Source organism: Barbus barbus (genome assembly GCF_936440315.1).
Source record: "Barbus barbus genome assembly, chromosome: 14".
In the NCBI taxonomy this organism is placed as follows: Eukaryota; Metazoa; Chordata; class Actinopteri; order Cypriniformes; family Cyprinidae; genus Barbus; species Barbus barbus.
In genome coordinates, this window is record NC_136742.1 from 6,765,649 (window position 1) to 6,788,561 (window position 22,913).

Here is a 22,913-nt window from a genome sequence, read left to right on the forward strand (position 1 = left end):
AAAGCTGTTTGTGCAAAGATAAGATCCGTAAAGTAGCAAAGAATAAAGTCTCAAACCCAAATTCTTTATAAAAGTCAAGACTCGTCCATACAGAGGAGTCACGTGACGTGCTCATGAACCTAGTCGGACTTGAGTAGAGCTCCGTACGTTTGGCCTCTTTTTGCTGATTTTTTTTGTTTTGTTTTAAGTTTTATTCATTGGTTGTGCTAGTTGATGGCGATGCGGAACGAGTTCCCTTCTCACGTGCCAGTTGTTCAGTCGCTATGCTCTAAACTTGATCTTCTTACAGCGGAGATGAGAGAACAAAAGAAAGTTGTTGCAGATCATGATAGGCGCGTTGCCGCGCTCGAGCAACAGGTTGTGGACTTACAGGATCTCAATAGGCGCAGCAATCTGCGTCTGGTTGGATTGCCTGAAGATTCCGAAAAGGACGACCCTATGGGCTTTTTGAAAAGATCGCTACCGACGTGGCTCCCGTCTCTGGCGGGCAAAGAGATTGAAGTGGAGCGAGCGCATCGCGTGTACACAAGGCTCTCCTCAGATCGCATTAAACCACGGGTTTTCATTTTTAAACTGCTGCGGTACACGGACAGGGAGCTTCATGCCCCTGTGAAAACTTCCAACAGAGCAACGCTGTCTTTCTTTCCAGATTTTTCTCCGGTCACAGCAAAAAGAAGTGCATTTGCGCCAATTAGGAAGGAAATGAGAGACGCTGGCATCCAGAATTTTCTCCTTTATCCTGCAACGCTGAAGGTCATTCTCAGTCAAGGTGAACCTAACATGCTATATTCCCAGAAGAAGCAAGAGATTTTCTCAGATCCCTTTCATCCACCAACTCTCAGTGAGCTTCAGCTGGACATTTGCTGTCTAATCGGAGAAGAGATGCTCTAAATGGTTAGGTGACTGTGTCTTTTAATGTTCACTTCTCTCTTTTCTTTCTATCTTTTTTTTTTTTTTTTTAATAGAAATACTACCTAGTCAATATGTGACTATGGGGCCAAATGTTGGTGCTACAGTAATGTGCAGGGTTTTGTTGACGCCACGGACCATATTAAGGGGTGCTGGTAGATCAAGGTTTGTTCTTGGTTTGATCTACCATAGTTCATGGGAATGTGTTTGTTTTTTTGAATGGTAACGGGGAGGGTGGGGAGTGGTTTAATGGTAGACTCAACTGGTTTTATTTTCAAACTTGTATTTTGTCTTAATATGCAGTGATTCTGTTTGATCTCTATGACTGATCTTAATATTCTGAGTTGTACTATTAATGGCCGTGTTCTGACAAACTTCGGCAATGTCTTTTACTTTTTCACTCTTTCACGATATCTCTTCCTTATCTTTGTCGGATCATGATGGAAATTTGTGCAGATTATCATTGATCCCTCGGCCATCTCGTGCCACTAGATGGCGATTTAACCTTAAATTGTTACAGGATGAACATTTTTGCAGTCAATTCAGAAATAAATTTGCTGAGTTTATTGAAATTAACCAAGGCTCAGTGGATGATCCTCGAACAGGGTTTATAAGGAATAAGACAATATTCACAGGATTTCTACAAAAAGATAGTTGAACTGGAATCACAGCTCCAGAATCTGACTAGAGATAATCAGCGTTGTTTCTCAGACAATACACTCAGTAAAATCCAGGGCAGAATTCCTGATCCAGGCAGAATTATTATTTTCAAGGGAGTTGACCAAGCTACCTTTTTTTGAGCCAAAAGACATTAATATCGCCTTTCACTCTTTTTACTCTAACCTCTATACTTCTTCTGCTGATGGTGACCCTGACTCTTTTGCATCTTTTCTGTCCAACCTTGATTTACCTAGGCTGTCAGATTCTGAATACCTGGCTGAACCGATCTCTCTTCAGGAGCTGGAGTCAGCAATTCGATCTATGAACAAGGGGAAATCCCCAGGCATAGATGGCATTCCAATCGAATCATATACTACTGATATGATAAATTTTTCAGTTACTCAAGGCTCATTTCATCCATCTATTAATATAGCTGTTATTTCTCTCTTGTTAAAAAAAGATAAAGATCCGACTTCCTGTTCTAGTTACCGGCCAATTTCTTTGATAGGGACTGATGTTAAATTATATGCTAAAGTACCATCTCGTCGTCTAGAGAAATGTATGAATGGGCTAGTTCATCATGACCAAACAGGATTCATTAAATCTCGCTCCGCTTTGGATAATTTACACAGGTTATATCATATTATTAATTTGAAGAATAGTTTGTCCTCCCCTTGCGCAGTATTATCTCTAGATGCGATGAAAGCTTTCGATCAGCTAGAATGGAACTATTTATGGGCGGTTCTACAGCATCTGGGTCTGGGATCGAGTTTCATAAATATGATAAAAGTTCTGTATGCCAATCCAGCAGCCACTGTTCTCAGAGGTGCTGTTCGCTCGAACCCATTCTTTATACATCGAGGTACTCGTCAGGGTTGCCCGCTGTCTCCTCTGTTATTTGCCCTATCCTTGCAACCCTTAGCTCAAATTTCTCCCATAAATATACGGAATACTCATCATCATATTTCTGATGATATCTTATTGTTTTTGGAGAAGCCGTCACATTCTATTCCTCGTGTGCTGAATTTATTTGATCATTTTGGATTTCTCTTAAGGTTTAAAATTAATTGGAGTAAGTCATGTTTACTTTCCCTCAATTCTAAAATTGATTCCATGTCCCTTTCTATATCTATTCCATTGGTTCAAAACTTTAAGTACTTGGGGATAGATGTTTCTCCTTCCCTGCAGGAAATCGTCTCAAAAAACTATAATGGTATTCTAGCCAAAGTATCCTCAGATTTGGAAAACTGGTCTCGTCTTCCTACTTCTTTTCAGGCCGTATATCGGTGATTAAAATAAATGTTCTCCCACGTATTAATTTCTTTTCTTTCATGATTTCTCTCGCTCGTTGGCTACTGGAATAAACTAGATGCATGTGTTTCACGGTATATATGGGATGGGAAATGTCCTCGTATTAAACTGACTACCTTACAACGATGTAGATTACATGGAGGTCTTTCTTTCCCTAATTTTAGACTGTATGCTCAAGCCTTTTCCCTCCGCCCTTTAGCAGTTTGGTTTGATCCTGACGCTTCTGTGTCTTGGAGAGCAATTGAGGAATCTATTGTTTATCCGTATAAATTGAAGCATCTTGTTATTTCGGGAGTTCCGCTTAAGCAGTGTACATCTCGGTTTGGTCCCATTGTAACCCACCTCCTCTCAACATGGAGGGATGTTGAAAGACTTTCACAACTAGTTACAAAATGGCATAGGCATTCGCCTATTTTCCACAATAATAACCTTTTGTCAGGCAGTACTCCATTTCATTGTCCGCAGTGGACTCATAGTAAAGTAAACACTCTGGGAGATATCTATGATGATAGTGGTTTAAAATCCTTCCAGAATCTTAAAACTCAATATAATCTGCCAGGCACCTCCTTTTTGTATGTATTTGAGCATTAGATCGGCCCTACAGGCATATGGGATGCCTTGGAACTCTCAACTGCCTGTTCACCCTTTACACAAACTAATCCTTCCTTCTGAGGAATCTCCCTCCTCTGCTTCAGTCATCTATCTCTTTCTTCTTGAGCATTCATACAAACCTTTATCTATTACTACTGTTTGGGATAAAGATCTTAATGAGGATGTGCATGTTTTATTTTCCGATCAGGTATGGGGTATGTTTAAATTGTCTTCTAAAAACCCTAATCACCAAATGATTCATTGGAAATTGCTGCATAGGGTTTATTTGACTCCAATGAAACGTTTTTATATGAATCTGTTGTCTTCTCCTCAGTGTAATCTCTGTTCCCAAGGAGTTTTAGGCACGTTTTTGCATTTTTTTTTGTGAGTGCCCCTCTCTCACCTTTTTGGACTCAGCTCCATCATATTTGTTGGTTACTGAGATATGTTTGTCTCCGCGCCATTTTTTCATGAATGACTTTTGGGACTTCACCTTGTCCGTCCAACAAAGATCTTTACTGTTAGCTGCTCTCACAGCAGCAAAAAAATTGCTGGTCAACCATTGGAATCCTCCTCACACAATGGACTGATGAACCTGGACTGTGTATTTGTTGGACATTATCTCGATGGAACTCTCTACTTCTCGTATACATGGATCTAACGTGAAAACTGTTAATTCATGGCATTCAGCTTTTAATGTTGTCTTCTTTTCTAAAATCTATGTAAAAATAATTTTATTGTTATTTATTTATCTATTAATATTAATTAATGTGTTTATTATTTGTTATTTTATTTATTTATTTATTTCTAAGTCTACCGAGGGTTGGGATGGGTTTTAATTTTGTACAGCTGATTTTTGTTTTGTACTACTGTTCCACAAAATAAAACTCAATAAACAGTTAACAAAAATAAAAAAAAGACTCGTCCATACCTTCCTAAAACGCCTCATTTAAACACGCCCCCACATCTACATCACTGTGTTAGAAGATTTGCATAACACCGCCCAAATGTTTACGCAAAGAAAGAAGGCGTAACTTTTATTCTCGCTGTAGTATTGTCAAAGCCACTTTGCAAGCCTGCAACTTTTCGCCGAAAAAGCGTAATGGCTAATGCTAACGCTTCCGCTTTGGCAGTACGTGGGATAGGAGACAGGGGCCGTTTTCTTTTTTTTTTTTTTTTTTTGAATGAATGAATGAATTAATGAATGTCAATGCAAGAGAGGCTTCAATACGCTAAATAAACTGCTTTTTAGAGAAAACGGCTCATCATTTATTGAATCGACAGCCTATCTGCTAATCTTCAACATCTTTTACACCAAACAATACTTTTGGATTGAACTATATTCAGTTTACCACGAAAAAAAATGCAAAAAATAAGAGAAGTCACTGACTTTTTGCAACAGGTGGGATTCTTCTCACGGCACTTTTAATTAATTCCTATGGTATCCGTAAACGGCGACTGAGTGTTGTACAATTCCGACTAAAATTCGTTGACTTCAAGGCTGTAATGTGATTGGTTATTAAGGCACACGTGATCCTAGTTAGCCGTTACGCTTTCTCCAATAGTAAGTAAACCCTCTCATCTCCCTCTAGTAAAATAATCTCTGGTGTTGCTGCCGCTGCCATGTCGTGGAGACGCTGTGTGTTTCCAAATATGGTAAGGGGCGTAACATTTCTGTCACACGCTTGAGGTATTCGGCCAATCACAAGGCACTGGATAGCTGGTCAACCATAGCACACCTCGCTTTTCAGAACGATGATCTTTGTACAAATCGACGCGTTTCAGAAAGGCGGGGCAGAGAGGAGCAACAATAATGTTTTTTGAACCTTAAACCGTGTAAACACATTGCATTATTTTTAGCATCATCATATGACCCCTTTAACATTATACAACTTAACAGCTGGCCTCTGTTGTTCTGAAATCTGAATTTTTTACATTAAGATTTTAAATTCATCGACGAGCACATCAAGTCACAGGATTGACATCATATCTGCCAAAACAGCATTGTTTCTCACATATGTTGAGAAATGGAGAATAGGATTTGAGAGCTGTGGCAGAACAGAATATTTTCATTCAATAATGACTTATATTGTTTCCACATGAAAATTTCACAAGACGTGGATTGCAGAGAAAAGCTGTGTGAAGATTCTTTAAATGTTTGCTTGTGTTTTCCATTAAAAATATAACAGCATATGAGTTTGTACTTGACCTTTGAGATATAATCAAACTTATTTATTGATTATTTTATATATATATATATATATATATATATATATATATATATATATATATATATATATATATATATATATATATATATATATTTACAGCTCTAATCCATAAAAAAAAAAATATATATATATTATTATTTTGTTAAAGAATACTACACATACAGTATTTCACAATAATGTGTAGTTCCCAGTAGGACTTACTTTTTGCAGTTCAGGTGTGATCTGCAGATGACGATCGGACGTTGGCACACATGAATGTGACATGTGGATTGTTTCTTATTTAACACTTAACGTCTTTTTTAAAATGTAACATGGCGTTTAGACAACACAGAAATCACTTCTTTTCCCTTTGTGTATTAATTCTGAATGTCTTAACCCTCTCTACTGTCCCTGCATATTTATTGCTTGCCAGCTAAAAGAAAATAAAGAAGAAAAGAAAATAAGTGTACTAACACCTCATCAATGAACTCTTCACATCTTAAACAGGCTCTTAAGCTTGGTTGGTGTCCTTATGTTTGTGCGCTGTTGTCCATAGGCCAGGCGGGTATCAGGGTGGGCCCCACATGCTTGGAATGGGTCCTGGAGGCCCCTACAACCTTCCACCGAGTAACAGCTCAGCCAGGATGACCCCTCAAGGACCGTCCTACAACACAATGCCCACAGGTGCGTGTTTAGAGTTTAGAAGTACAAATCTTGCACAGTTTTTCATGAATAAAGAAAATGAATAATTATTTTACACTATAGGTTTTTTAAATGTTGTCTCACTAAGCATAAGACATTTATTTGACTAAAAATATAGTAAAAACATTAATATTGTTAAATATGATGCTCAAAAAAACTGTTTTTGTTATTATCAATGTTGAAAACAGTTACCTAATATTTCTGTGGAATTCCTGTTTTTTCAGGATTCTTTGGTGGATATAAAATTCAAAATAACAGCATTTATTTGAAATAGGAATGTGTTATAGCATTATAAATGTCACATTTGGTCAGTTTTATGCATTTTTTCTGAACAAAAGTATACATTTCTTAAAAAATGTCCTTGAAATGTAGTGTATATCGAGCATATTCTATAAATCTGTTTCACAAAGTATTTTATTTTTAGAGATATTATATAATGCTAGGCATTTGCATTGCACCAAGTTATAGATGTGCTGTTACAGGGTAGCTGCGTATATACCTTTGTTTGGAGGGTGTTGTGCATATCTCTGCAGTCTAACTGTCAGAATCTCCTATAGGGCCCATGACAGGCTCAGGGGACAGCATGATGCCCACCGATCCCAAACAGAGAGCTGAGCACAAGGAGGAGGGCAGCACACCCACCACAGAGCCTCCTAAGCCAAAGGTATGAACAGATCTTTCTCCCTCAAACTCACTTAGCATGTCCAGAAGATGCTCACAGATAACTCTGAATTACAGCACTACTCTTAAACCTTCTTTGTTGCGTTCTACGCACAACCTCTTTATTAATATCTGCAGGTGTAAATATCTGCATCAGTCTGACATCCTACCAAGGAGTGATGTGATAAAATGTAAATGAAATCTGAATCACATACTTGTATATTAAATACTGACTATCTTCTGATTGGCTGTGATTGTGTAGAGTTGTGAAGCATTGTTGACAGACAAATGACTGGAATTTAAACACTTTAATTAAACTGGTTATAGTCTAATTGCTATTATACCATTACCAAAATCTACGAAATTTAGATCTATTTGTATCAGAAATTTAGATTTAGATTTGTAAGCACTAATATGTTTTATGGAGCATAATCAGAAAATAATTGACATTTTTATAAATTGAAATCTATTCAGAATGTGACCAGATTTCAAGATTATTTTTGTGACGAATGTTGTGAGAGGAAATATGTACATTTGTTACAATATGTACACTCTTCTGATTTATCATTTTGTTATTCATACTCCCTCAAATGAGCACTGAAAGTATGTTGTTCTTCAATAGTGTTCCTTTTCAATGTGTTATTCAGTAAGCAAAGGAATATAATTCTCTCGTGTGTCCTAATGAGAGCTCATGTAAGCTCTGGAAGACCTTTCTTCTGCATAACTCCTTCTTTCTCAGTCATTGCCCTTACTTTCATCAGAACTTCATTGTGTCATTAAGTTCAGCTTTCATTTGATTGGTTGAAATATGGCGCACTGGCAGAGCCGTTCTCTCTGAACTCATCTCTCCATTCTCGCTTCTGTATGTCATTTTTTTCTGTGGTTTTGTTTCGTCTGTAATTCAACGTGATGTTTTGTTTTGTCCCCTTACTGATTAGAGGGAAGTTGTTCTGTCACTTTCAATAATTCTTAAAGAATTCCCTCTGTTTTCATCCTGGTTCACAATAATCTCTCTCTTTTTTTTTTTTTACCTCGTGGCATCATTTGGGAGCAGAGCATGGCTTTTAATGAAACATGTAGAAAACATCACAACAAACAGAAGTGTCTTCAAACGATGACCTTTACATCCTGTCCAGCTGGCTGCATTACAAGCTTTGTGTTCTTCCTATTTCTGCTGAATTTCTTGTGTGTGTGTGTGTGTGTGTGCGTGCTCGTCTGTAACAAGTATAACAAGTCCTGACATATAACACAGAGCTGCTTGAAGGCATGAATTGAGCTTTCTTTAGTACAGCTCAGAGTGGTGCCACCTTCAGCAAGAGCCGAGCACAAAAAGAGTGTGACAGAAAAAGATTTGAAGTGTTATACACTAAGTTTGCCAGTCTTTCGCCAAACTTTCTCAATGCTTCTCATGCTACAGACAGTAGACTCACATAGGAGATTTTTAGGACAGTGAATTGCAAGAGAATGTTTTTCAACCTATAGGGATCAAGCTATCCTTTTTCACTGACAGGGTGCCAGTACTCATGCTAATGCGCATTTCCACTATCCACTGAGAAAAAAAATTAAAAAAAAAAGTTTCTGGGCTGGTAAAATTGGCTCTGTACCGGCCCCCTAAACCTGCTGGTCCTGAACTAGAAGCTGCAGTAAAAAATCCTCAGAGTGCAGTTTTCAGAAGCTCTACTGATCATAGCAAATAATAGTGCACATCATTATTACATTATTTGCTTGGAGATGCAATAAAGCAAAATAGACAATATTGTGGAAATGTATGTTACTCAGTATTACTAATTTATTTGAGCTGTTTTCTAAAAGCAATAACCCACTCGCAGTCATGCTGTTGGTAAATTTCCTGCTATAAATTTGTATTTGTTTTATTACATCAAAGGCAGCTTGTGATGGCATAAACCTGAATAAAATAACTTTTTAGTAAAAAACAAAACATAGGCTTGGTTCTGCAAGAGTATTGTGCATCAATTATGTGGTAAAGGTGATCTGAAAGCTGTCCCTCCATTAAATGTGTCTGTGGGTTTCTTTTTGTTCCCCTGTGTGTTCTCCATCACAGGACAGCTACGGTTCTCAGTGTGTGTCCCAGCCTCCCACCCCGTCCCCTCTGTCCCCCAGCCCAGCTAGTCTGTCCTCTTATCAGGGGGACGACAGCGATAGCATTAGCAGCCCTGCCTGGCCAAAGAACCCCAGCAGCCCTGTAAGTGCCTCATGCACCTTTTCTATCTTCTCTTTATTTTCCTGGTTTTCCTCCTCCTCCTGTGGTTATTTAGGTCTCCTGTTTGATGGTGTGAGCTGTTTTGACCTCAGATATGATGTAATGAGATTTTCTCTTTATGATACTCAAGTGGCTACCGCAAGATTGTTATCCTCTGCCCAGTTTCTTTTCAGTAATATCCAGTGTTGTGGAAGCTATTTTAAAACGGTTCATAATAAGAATTTCAAGAAGAAGAAAAAAAAAAGAGGAGTTGGCTACACTTCAGCCTGCTGCATAATGGGATCATTATGTTATTATATATATATATACAGTGCCCTCCATAAGTATTGGAACAGTAAAGACTAAATTGCTCTGTTGGCTGTGGAGTCAATACATTTGCAAATATGATTAAAAGATGAATATGAGACAAAACTACAGAATGTCACATTTTATTATTAGCCGTTTCAACACATAGATGTTTTACCAAATAAAAAGAACAGCACTTTTAGAGTTCATCCTACTCATTGATGTGAGCAGTATTGGGACAGTTGAACATAAGGCAGATATAAAAGATTAAAAGCTATTATTTAGCTGCAGATCCCTTGCGCACAATCACAGCAGTGAGTCTGTGACCCATAGACATCACCAGACTCTTGGTCTCATCCTTTGAAATACTTTTCCCAGTCTTTAATGCAGCCAATTCCAATTGTTGCTTGTTTTGGGGAGTTTCTGCCTTTACTCTCCTCTCCAGCTGGTGAAATTCATGTTCAATCGGATTTAAATCTGGAGATTGACTTGGGCAGCCTGAGATTCCTTGACTGAACTGGAAGGGTGTTTTGGGTCATTGTCCTGATGCAATATGAAGCACGTCCCAATTAATCTGGTGGCATTTTCTTGAATATTGGTAGGCAAGATGGTTTTGTACCCTTCCAAATTCATTCTGCTACTGTCATCATACATTAAGTCATCAGTAAAGTTGAGAGGGCCTGTTCCAGAGACAGCCATGCATGCCCATACCATGACACCACCTCCACCATGCTTTACAGATGAGGCTGTATGCTTGGGATCATTTGCAGTTCCCTTTTTTCTCCACACTTTTGCTTTCCCATCACTTAGATAAAGGTTCATCTTTGTCTCATCGGTCCATAAACACAGTTCCAGAACTCTTCTGCCTCACCTTTGTGCTTTTTTGCTAACTCTAATCTTGCCTTTCTATTTTTGGTGCTGGTCAGAGGTTTGCATCTTGCTGTGTAGCATCTGTAATTCTGTGTCAAAGTCTCCTGAGGACAGTAGATTGTCAGAGCATCACCCCAGCTTTCTGGAAGTTGTTGGTGATTTTACAGACATGTCTTTTAGGATTCATTTTCACAGCTTTTATGATTTGTCTGTCATCAATTAGTGTTGTTTTCTCAGCCGATCAGGTTGTTGTTGGTTGCTGGTGTCTCTGGTGGTTTCCAAACTCTCGATTTCTCCACGCCCTTTGTTTTTGCTAGAGCTCTAACTGACTTCCTCTTTTCTTTTAGCATTTTAGCATCTTTTCTCTCAAAGTCAGCTCCCTCGTCTTCATCCTGGTTTGTGTGTGTCATCATCGAATGCAAGATTCAGAATACAGAAGTAATGGATATAACTGATACGACACATTCCCTGTTTTTAATATCTGAAGAATTAATGCAACAGGACACAGCTGATCACTTAGAAAGACCTGTGAGGCAACTGCTCCAATACTTATGCTCACATCAGATAGAGGGATGAAACTCTAAAAGTGCTGAACTTCTTAGCTGGTAAAACATCTATGTGTTGAATCACCCAATAATAAAATGTGCCATTCTGTAGTTTTGTCTCATATTCATCTTTTAATCATATTTGTAAATGTCTTGACTCCACAGCCAACAGAGCAATTTTGTCTTTACTGTTTCAATACCTTTGGAGGGCACTGTATATATATATATATATATATATATATATATATATATATATACACACACAATCATATAATTTATAATTTAACCAGGGCTGCTTTTCCCAAAAGCATCATAAGCTTAAATACATCGTAGACCCAGTGAAACCAATGCAGCTACTATTAACTTAGGCTTGCGATGCTTTTGGGAAACGCAGCCCAGAACCGTATTTATGGCCCAGAAAAGGTTTTTTAATGATTGAATCCCAATGTGGGCAACAGCATTAAACTTAAAAGATACATTTACAGTAAATACATATATGTAAATAAATAAATGCAGTAAATAATATACTGTATAGCAGATATGAATAAAAAATATTTCTAAGAAAAAAAACGTCCTTATAAAAATGTCATAAATTGGTTACTATATGAATTGATTCACTACTGTAAATGCAACACTACATTATGAGAGAACGCAACGTTTATTACCTCTTGATTTCATTGTTGAGTTATCAGCTATTAAGCTGAGTGCACAATCCAATGTGACAAAAAATGTGAACAAGTATCTAGTCACTAACAGCTAATTGATTTTATGAACAGCTGAGATACATCAGTGTAGTCATTAGTTTGTTTTTCTCTAACACTGGTAACTTTTTCTTTCTTGTAATACTACTGCCAATGTTTTTAACTTTAAATTATGACATTTTATTCAGAATCAATTCATTTTGCGGTCAATGCTAGATACCTAGGTAAAAGGAAATATCATCTTTATGAAATGTATTTGCGAAGAGGGATTAGGGAAGACTTCACAGATAACTGGTACATGGTGAATCCGATTTTCAGGAAAGTTTTAATGAGAAATCAATTATTATTGTTTTGTGAGGATTTAAGCCCCGAATCATAGAAATGTTCAGCAATGTGGTGACTCGAACTAATGTCAAGCTAAAGTGTTGCATGTGCATAAGTCAAGCTTCGTAGTGTAAAGTTAAACCACTTTCAACCTGGACACCGTCCGCCGTTGACTTTTCAAAGCACAGCCAGGGACTGTTACTTGGCTAGTGCCACCTTAAAAACTGGAAACACATTTAAGGAGTTTCATGGATTCTTTGTACAATCCGCATTAAAGGGTGTCTTTTGATTTTATTTAAGGGATAGTTCTCCCAAAAATTGAAATTCTGTTACTAAATTGCAAATCCATTAGTCATGTCATTTCGTTCATTTTCACAACACAAAAGAAGATATTTTAATTCAACCTGAGAGATTTCTGTCCCTCTGTTGACAGTCCATTCAACCAATACATTAACACTTCAAAAAAGTGATCCATATGATTTAAAGCGTTTAATCTAAGACATGATTATGTTATATGGTGAACACTTTTAATTAATCTGCGTTTATTCACATATAAACATTGATCAGTGCACATACATATATAGTAAACGGAAGTTCAGCTGTGTTTGCTTGATGCATGAAAACAACTTTCAATTAAGCGACAGAAATTTTACAAATATATAAATTTGTGTTTCAAAGATGAGTGAATGAGTCTTGTTATATGCCATGAGGGTGAGTAAATGCTGACATACATTAAATTTTTGTGTGAACTAACCCTTGAAATCCGTTCACAGTTTTAAGCATTTTGCAAAGTGTTCACAGTAATAGTAGTTCCAGTCACAGTGCTGATGCAGAGTTGGGGTTAATGTAGTGATACTTGACCCTGCCGAGTAATATAATGGCGACTTTATGCTTCAGCAGCAAACACTGCAAATGCATTGATTTCAGTGAACATGGTGCGTCGCACAGACATAGAAGAAAAGAGTTTGTGATGATCTTCCATCATGCAGCCAAAACCTTTAAAAAAAAAAAAACTTTTGTCATTATGCAGTCTATTGTAGGCACATGTTAACCAGTGAGAATCTCAGAAAAATGTGTTTTCAGAAGTCTATATCCATCAGAGCTGTCTCTAGTGTATAGACATCCTAAATCAATGAAGTCACCTGCTTGTTTACTTGTACTTAAGATACCATTGACCAATTGCACACATGCATTGTTCGAGTAAACGGTGCCATGATACAAAATACTCATGCCTGTCTAAAACAATCAGTTTCAGTGCAACACAATCTGTACTTTCTAGGTAGCTGTCAAAATGGGACATATTGAGCAATGTGGATAGCATTTACTCTTAGGACAAAGAATGATGGGCTCACAGTATGCGTGCGGGGTGTCGGTGGCGATACATCTTACTCTCTTCTGTACCCATCCACTCTAGAAGCACAGCTCGGGGAACATGACAAACGAGAAGATAACACGACTGTACGACATGGGCTGTGAGCCGGAGAGGAGGGCATGGGTGGATCGCTACATCGCCTTCATGGAGGAGAGGGGCACGCCTGTCCCCAACCTGCCTTCAGTGGGCAAGAAGCCGCTGGATCTGTGCCGCCTCTACCTCTGTGTTCGAGAAATCGGAGGCTTGGCTATGGTGAGTGAAGTCTTTTGGGCTCTGTGAGAGTACTGCTGTGTGATCGTGCTGGGGTTTTAAAGGAGCAGAGCTTTGAAATGCATGTTAAAGAACGGCAAAACCTCTCATATCCTTTCTCATATCTGCCTCAACCATCAATCACAGACACCAAAGAAACATAGGGGGGTTAACTGAGAATGCATTGCACCTGCTGATGGTGTTATTTATTTGCACATGCTTTCTGCATTGTTTTAGCACCCTGGATCTCACACAGGGTTTGTGAAAGAACAATATTCTACACACAAAAGAAATTGGCCTGGATACAGTGACTGCTGCCAAGATCATAAAATACACAAACTTCCCTTTATATCAGGGGTTTGCTACCTGGTTGTGAGTGTTACACTTTATTTTAAGGTGTCCTTGTTACAATGTAATTATACATTAAAGTACTGAGTAATATTAATTAACTATATCTACTTATTATATGGTTAGGATTAGGGTTTGGCTAATCGCGATTATGCATAATTTATTGTTATTATAATAGTAAGTACATGTAACGTGTAACAAGGACACCTTTTCGATGAAATAGTAAGTACGTTAATTAATATTACTCGGTATTTATTTAATTACATTGTGACAAGGACACAATAAAATAAAATGTGACGTCATAACATATTTATATTATTGATGCACAATGCATAAGTGCCATATTGGTTGATTTTGAATATTTAATTATGCACGCTCATTTCCTCTATTTTTACACTTACATGTATTTTTTGCTGTTATATTGAATTTTTACACACATCAGGATGCTAAGATTTTTATAACACTGTTGAATGTAATCTTAAATATGAATATTAGTTTGAAAAATGTTAACTACTTACCAGTATTGGAAATAATTTGAATATCTGTGCGTCACTAATTTATATAATTGATGATGTTTAACTGACAAAAGCATTAAACCGATCTTACATTTTAAATGTACTGTTTACTGTTACATTTTAATTTAGGGGCGGTGAAACATTTAGTTAAACTTTAGCTTCTCTAGCTTTTAGATTAACGAATGCATTTTTTAGCAAAAAATATGTTTCAAAGAGATCAAATAACAAGTAGAAGTTTCTACAGACCCCTGTTAAAGACCCCTACTTGAAATAAAGCTTTTGTTTACCACCAGCGTTCTGTGGGCGGTAATAACAATGAAGTTTTGTGAATCCTGGGCATTCTATAATGAGTCTCATTTACATAGCAAAGAGGTATGTTTATCCAAAAAAGAACTGATTTTAATATATAGCGACTGGTTAAGTCAAACTGCTGGTGGCACATGAATCAGTCACATGGTTAGATGGAGGAACTGCTTCGTGAATTGATTGCATCTTAAATGGTTTTGATTGAAAATGTCTCCTCGAACAGGTAAATAAGAACAAGAAATGGAGAGAGCTGTCCACCCACCTGAACGTGGGGACATCCAGCAGCTCTGCCAGTTCCCTCAAGAAGCAGTACATCCAATACCTGTTCGCCTATGAGTGCAAGGTGGAGCGCGGAGAGGAACCCCCACCCGACGCGTTCACCATGGGAGACAGCAAGAAGCAGCCACAGCAGGCCAAGATCCAGCCACCCTCACCTGGTGAAGAACTTTACAGTATTACTATGGAGAGAACAAACTGTTAGACTTTAGAAAGACGGCTTATATCCATCAAATCACTGTTAACTAGGCGTCATGTTTTATGTTGCAAAGCCCACGAAGTCATAGTTTACAGTGATTTTAAAGTAGCTAAGCACGACACCGAGCAGAGCTAAAAGCCTCTTATAGTTGTTCCAAAATCATAGTAAAAGAACTGGTTAATTGCTTTTATAAGAAACTACTATATATTTGGCAAAGTTTAATAAAATAAACACACAGCAACAAAAATATATTGATGATTAACTGATGTAATTAGGTCACAGGTGTGTTTGTAGAGTATTTCACAGAGGCTTCGAGCATGGTTCAGCCAATCATAATCAAGGAGCAAAACTATGTTTTATAATAAACAGTTTATTCTTGTAACACCCTGAAATCAACTTTATTTTAGCTTTAGTATTGAACTTAGACAAACTTTTTAATGTGATGCATCAAATTGCATGGTTGTAGAGGATAATTGATCAATTATTACTATTACGAACAAAACAAGGGAAAAATCCTATAGACTTACATTCACAGACCTGAGCTGTTTTCTAGAGAACAGAATATCATGTGGGAACACTTAACAATAAGGTTCATTAGTTAACTTGAACAATACTTCTACAGCATTTATTAATCTTAGTTAAATGTTAATTTGAACTTTTACTAATGCATTATTCAAATCAAAAGTTGTGCATGTTAACATTTGGTAAAGCACTGTGAATTAACATGAATTAACAATGAAAGACTGTATTTTTATTAACTAACATTAACAAAGATTAATAAATACTGTAATAAATGTACTGTTCATTCATGTTAGTTAATACATTAAAGCTGCAGTCCGTAACTTTTTTTCGGTTAAAAATGATCCGAAATCAATATTTGAGCAAGTACATAACCAGCCAGTGTTCAAAACTAACGGCTTACTTTACTTTCACAATGGTTAGCTTATAATAATGTTTTCTAATTTGAGTGGTTCGGTAGGTTTTCGCAGGAAATTCGAGCATGGCACTGCGTCATTACATCACATCTGTAAACATAAAGAAGTTGTCCCGGCTACTAGGCTATATCGCATGTGAGGATCCTGCAGGTGGAGGATCGTTTATAGCCTTTTCTCACAGCAGCTAGAATAATTAAATGCATCATTTTGATGGCGGATTGTGATCCAGAAAGGATTGTGTTCATGAAACACATGTGAATGAAATTAAATTATATTCCAGTTTTAAATGTGCTTCTGATTACAGATAGCCTGAGATTACACAAGATTTGTATTTTAAAGAAAACCAGTTTGAAGGGAGCATAGTTTGCTTTTTGGTTTAAAAGAATTTCTTAATATGAAATTTGAATGGCATGACAATTAGAGATTAGACTGTACAGAAATTGAAATCTACACGCTAATACACACTATACTCATAGTCGAGTGTGGCGGGAGGAGCAAACGACAGACACAGTGGGTGTGGCGTCAAGCCTCGGAGAGGTTTTTATTAAACAAATAAAGGGGAAAAATAAAGTGTCCAGGGAAAATACAGTGTCCAAAGGAATGGGGAACCTGGTGTCCTCGCTGTGCCGCGGGGCTAGTGAAGGAGGGTAGTGTTCGTCAGGGAAGGGGCGGAGTCCGGTGGCCGCATGCGCTCCCCTCCTGGGGCCGGGCGAGCTAGTGGCGGCGGCGTCTCTTGTGCGGCTCCTTCCATCTGCTATGGTCCCGGCGTCTCTGGGGGACTCGACTGCCCGGCATCCTGGCCCGTCAGCTGCCTAACGGGTGCGGCAGTCCTCCTCGACGCTCCCTTCCTGGACCCACGAGGACAACAGCGTGCATGCACGGGGAAGAGACCGGTCTCTCGAGGAGAGGCGCGCTCGGCGTTTAAACAGCGGCGGTGATGAGGCTCTATTCACATCAGGTGCGCCTCATCACACGCCACCAGCCCTGCGTGTTCAGCGCCCCTCCTCTCTCACACACCCACTCCCGTCGGGAGCCTGGGGAAGGGTGGCGAATACGGGACGGGGTGGTGATGATGGACGGGGGGAGGCAGCCGACTCGTCACATCAGCAATGCTGATGTTTTCAACATTAATAATTTGAGAATAAAGTATAACAATAATAATAATTTGCACTGTTTTGTGTGATATGAGCAAACTGATCTTTAGATTAAATCACCATTGGTAGCATGATTTATGGTAATGCTTTTTCCCTCAGTTGGTCAGAACAAAGTGGCAGACCTTGTTACTTACTTGTTCAGGTGACAATATACGGTGAAAATTCTTATTTGGGTCATATATTCCAAGATGTAGGCTAGAATCTGTGATTGCAAAGTACAGTAAACATCCACACCGGTGCAGTGACTGACAGCTACACATTCACCTCAAAACATTAGGTTCATCCGCGCTGGAGCCGTGCCGGGTGACACAGTTCACGCAAGAAAGATAATTCTGCAAAAAGCTGCAATTCCAGGTTTTCAAACAGATGGCGACAAAGAGGCAAAACGTACGGACTGCAGCTTTAACTAATGGAACCTTAATTTTTTACCTATTTTAAAGGCCTTAAAAGTTGAGCAAATTATTACAAAGTTGTGTAAATTTGGAAAAGTCGTGGAAATTTCTGTAGGGAGAATCTGTTTCTGGGTATTTTTAGCGCTAAAATATTAATTTAGGTAATAATCGTCTTAACTGCATAGGCAGGACTGTATTTGTTCACAAATCGAACATCACTATGTCTTGCAAGCTTGTTATAATCACTCAAAAACCATTCCTACTTTTCTCTCAATGAAAAGTTCTAGTTTTCTCATTCTACTTTTTTCTAAATGAAATGCGATAGTGATGTTCTGGAGTATCTGTCAGTGATGCTACTGGAGTATAAGTCAAGTCAAGTCACCTTTATTTATATAGCGCTTTTAACAACACAGATTGTGTCACAGCAGCTTTACAGTATAAAATAGGAAAAATAGTGTGTAATAATGCAAAAGGACAACAGTAAACACTAGGCACGTGGCACGGTACATGTAGACATCTTGGTTCGGTGCATGAGGCCTTATGACGAATACAGACAAATCATCCCCAATCCAGAAGGGGGTGCCCGCAGTAATGCAACGATGTTTGATAACTGCCAGCAGAAGAACAGCGAATGCCATGTGGCACCATACGTATCCCTTCTAGACTTTAGAGTTGCGCACTTGAAAACAAAGCCCACTAGACAGTGACCATGTGCTGAGTATACTTGCGCACTCAACTGTTTGCGAAATGGTGCTTTGTGCTCGTGTATCCTACCTCACCACATGCATGTATATATTTTCAAAATATATACATGCATGTGTGTGTTTATGTATACATAATAAATATACACAGTACGCACACATATATTATGTAAACAAACATAATATATGTTTTTATTTTGGACAGCAATAAAATTAAGTGATGGAGATTAATATTTTTCTGCATCACTCGCATGTGGCTCTGGTCTGCCTGCCCTATAATGAATGCAGAGCGTCTCTAGACAGAGCTATAAATATCTGACAGGTGACTGAGTCAAACTGAGACGGACGGGGTCGGGGGGAAGGGGTGAGAATGAGAGCTGTCAGGCTGCTGGCTTAAGGATTCCCGTCCCCCCTCTTCCTAAGGCTAATGACTGATGATGTCACAGGAAGAGAGAGAGAGAGAGCTGTCACACAGCAGGGGAGGGATTCCCTCTGAGAAGATTAATGGGGGAGGAGTGTGGGATAAAAACAAAAGTGACCTCAGCCTGACCCCTCGCTCAATGCAGACCAGTGAGCCAGCACTTTTTCCCCCCTCTGTCTCTCTCTCTACCGCCCTCTCCGACTCTCTAAATATGCGTAAGGTCATTGGCGGTCACACAGACTGGAAGTGTTACAGCATAGCACCGTGTATTGTTTACTTTCAGTGCTGAAAGACGATTTTGTGGCTGGCAGCAGATCAAGGACATGTAAAGCAGACACTCTTTCATTCCCTCATTCTTTCATTCTGCCCCGATTCTTTTTGTTCCATGCGCTGAAATCTTTTGAAGTACCTTTTACTGCTCTGAGCTGCGGAGGAAAATGCAAATTGGTTTTATTACTTTGCATCAACTGAGCCGTAGAAATTTCAGACGTTATTAGGCTGGTGTCCTTTTATACCATTGCATTTCTATGGAAATTAATAACTAGTGTATTCAAATGTTATTGGATTATGGAAATGCAGTCTGGGGATTGTAAGATTTTGGTTTCTTTCCCTCGAGCTTGCAAGAAGTGATTAGGACATTGTCATTTGCTTGTAGATTTATAAAACTCCATTTAAGCAGAATCGGAATATTATTTCTTTCAAAAAAGGGTATTTTAAAAAAGGCTGTTTTATATGTTTTAATGAGGCTTTTACATTATTTAAATTGAGGCAATATGCAGTTCATTGTGTCACTAAGAATCAGTGATTTAGGGAATTGCAAAGCAGTTAAAAATATTTTCAATGCATCTCAGTTTACTATTCAATTAATTAAATAAAAAATAAAAAAAGTGTATGAATTTATTGCAACATTAAGAAAGCATCGACATGCTAAATGTTTTTTCTAAACCTTACTTTTCACCCCAGAAGTTAAAACTCATTTTTTGCATATAATAATTCCTTCATATAATGTACTCCGTTTGTGCTGTTCAACAGCAAACTCGGGCTCTCTTCAAGGGCCGCAGACTCCTCAATCTACAGGCAGCAGCACTATGACCGAGATGCCAGGGGACCTAAAGCCGCCAACACCAGCTACCACACCCCACGGACAAGTGACCCCTCAGCCAACTGGCAGGTGGGCTAAATTGCATTATATTATATAGAAGATGCATTATATTTTAGTGTTCGTTACTCGTGTGTGTGTGTTTGTATTCATTTGTTGTCCTTGTTTTACCCCACATCTTTAGAAACAGTGGTGTTAGTGTGCAAGATCCGTTCTCTGAAAGCAGTGACCCAGCTTTCCAAAAGCGAGGCCCCATGCATGGAGGAGGCAGTGGCGATGCCACCTCTAGAATGCAGTTTGACACCAGTAAGGATCCCTATGGAGCTGCTAGGAAAGGTGTGTTGCTATTACAGTTACCACATATGGGGCTGGTTTCAGATTTCTTCTGTCTGCTCACTGCTGCCCCCCCCCCCCTGTGTTTTTCTTTTTTTAGAGGTGCATATAAATTATTTTCTTGGACACTGCTGCCATCTAGTGTCTTGCAGGTTGAAGCCAGCATAAATACTAAATCGGCCTAGTTTACTTTCTTTATAATGCATGTTGCTACAATTATTGTGAATTCATCAGTGCACTTAATTCTAGGGAAAATTATTATATTTGCACATATTATTTTTAATTAAAACGCAATACTTTGGTCCTGTGAAATGACTTTTTGCATATCCCAGTCATCATCTTGATTCTCATCGGACACGGGCTTAAATAAATATGACCTGATTCCTAGGTCAAAGTTTTTATCACCTCCAAAACTAAACTGGATTAAATTTGTAATAATTAATTTAGTTTTTATTGCAGCTTTATTTTAAATTGCTTTTCACTATTAGTTATTTTAGTCCGTTTTTTAGTATATTTATTTTAATTTTAGTATTTTAAGACCAACGTTAATACATTAGTAATTTAATAAATTTAAATGTTTAAATTGAATAAATGAATACATTTACTTTTAATCTGTTCTACTATAAAATACTAATACATTTCATACCATGTCTCAAATCCTTTTTCTTTTGTTAAGTTTGTAATGTAGGCATGAAAATAGTTCAGTAGTTCAGCTTCATTTTCCCATCTGTGTTAGATTTCATTTTTATTTCAGTTTACAGCAAAAAAAAAAAGTTTTTTGGTAACAATAATAACACTGCAATCAACTACAAACTGGGATAAAGATCTAGCTCCATTCTGATATGAAACAACCTCTTTTCAGTGTACAAAAGACCCAATGGATAAAAGAAACATAAAATGTTACAATGGTTTGTGACTAATCTTTCATATTGTTTTTAGTTCTGCCTATTTTTTTTTTCCTTGCCGTTTAGTGTTAATTTGTTTTCAGGTGTCTCTGAGCCCTTCATGCCAGGGCAGATGCCAGGCAGTGGCATGCAGGATATGTATCCACGTGGACCGCCCTCAGGGATGGGTATGGGCCCACGACCCCAGTACCAATACAACCCTGGTTTTGAGAGGAGGTAGGCCAGAACACTTTAACATCAGTTCATGAACTGAAAAACAACAAGGCAGAAATCAAAATCAGCATGTCAACATTATTTAATGTTTATGTTCACAGGCCAGACCACGTCATGGGTCCAGAGGGGGGAATTGCTCCCCCTGGAAATCAGAACAACATGGTGCCTTCCAATAGTGATCCCAGCATGTTCTCAGGCAATAGATACGCCTCTCATCAGAGGTATAACGTGATTGCGGTTGACTAGTATATGAAGGTATTTGGTGTGTGGAGCTAGAGTATAGTAATTTCTGTTTTACTATAGACATGGACATGACGGCTATGGGCAGCAGTACCCTCACAGTATGTCATATGGTGCACATGGGATGTATCCCCAACAGCAGGTCAGTCATCAAATGTGATCAAATTTCATCCCTTTTGAGATTTCATTACCACACTGTGATAAATACTTGTGATTACTGCTGTATTTTTAAACTTTAAACGCTTTATTTATTTTCACAGGGTTATAAGCGGCCTGGGGAAGGGATGTATGGCCCTCCTGCTAAGCGCCACGAGAGTGAAGCCTATGGTATGCAGTACGGTGGTCAGCAGCCTGACATGTATAGTCAATATGGTTACCCAGAGCGCAGGCCCATGCAAAGCCCATTCCCCTATCCATATGGGCGTGATCGCATGCAGCCAGGTGGGCAGGGACCTCCTCAGCACACCATGATGAGTGGTGGACCACCCCCATCCTCCAATTCCAGCGGTGGGCCTCAAGGGAACATGTGGCACACCAGGCATGACATGAGTTATGCTTACCCCGGCCGGCAGGCTCATGGGACCCCCTACCCCTCCATGAGCCGTGGAGATGATCCCGAAGTCAGGGTCAGTCAGGACAGTCAGTGGCCTGGTCAGCGTCAATCCCCCTACCCACCACACTCTTCGTCCTCTTCCAGCTCCATGCCCCCCATGGCTATCAGGCAACCACCTTCTTCCTATCAATCTCCTCCAGCAATGCCAAACCATATCTCTCGAGTCCCAAGCCCTGCACCATTCCCTCGGTCTGTGGGTGGCTCTATGTCACCCAATAAGGCTCATATGATGGCCTCTATGAAGCAGATGCAAAAGCCGGGTGGCCCAGGGTCGATGCCAAGCTCTCAAAGTAGTGGTCTTCCTGGGCAAGGCTTCCCGACAATCCATCGGGAAGTCACTTACCCACTGGACTCCGTGGAGGCTAGGCAGCCTCAGCTTAAACATCGCCGAAGGTTAACATCCAAAGAAATTGGTAAGAAACTCTCTTCCATTAATAAACAACTTCTGAATGGTATGGCTATGACAAGGCTTTAACCATGCTTGTGTATCTTAAGGCACACCAGAGGCTTGGCGTGTGATGATGTCCCTTAAGTCTGGTTTGCTTGCTGAGAGCACATGGGCCCTGGATACTATAAACATCCTGCTTTATGATGACAACACAGTGTCTTCCTTTGGCCTGTCTCAGGTAAGTGTGTACCAGGCACTAATGGGC

The 22,913-nt window shown here is 38.9% G+C and overlaps 1 protein-coding gene across 4 annotated transcripts in view; it reads left to right on the forward strand.

Annotated features, from left to right (window-relative positions):
• Positions 1–22,913, forward strand: part of LOC306880251 (AT-rich interactive domain-containing protein 1B-like) — a gene marked incomplete at its 5' end in the record, with an annotated part of 104,711 nt that overhangs the window by 79,406 nt on the left and 2,392 nt on the right. For all 4 annotated transcript variants that reach the window (XM_079433660.1, XM_079433661.1, XM_079433662.1 and 1 more), the window contains 12 exons: positions 6,238–6,365; positions 6,941–7,047; positions 9,106–9,246; positions 13,404–13,613; positions 15,003–15,216; positions 19,890–20,028; positions 20,141–20,292; positions 21,278–21,410; positions 21,509–21,628; positions 21,711–21,789; positions 21,908–22,673; positions 22,756–22,886. In XM_079433660.1, coding sequence (XP_079289786.1) covers positions 6,238–6,365; positions 6,941–7,047; positions 9,106–9,246; positions 13,404–13,613; positions 15,003–15,216; positions 19,890–20,028; positions 20,141–20,292; positions 21,278–21,410; positions 21,509–21,628; positions 21,711–21,789; positions 21,908–22,673; positions 22,756–22,886 — 2,320 coding nt within the window. The remainder of the gene's footprint in view (positions 1–6,237; positions 6,366–6,940; positions 7,048–9,105; positions 9,247–13,403; positions 13,614–15,002; positions 15,217–19,889; positions 20,029–20,140; positions 20,293–21,277; positions 21,411–21,508; positions 21,629–21,710; positions 21,790–21,907; positions 22,674–22,755; positions 22,887–22,913) is intronic.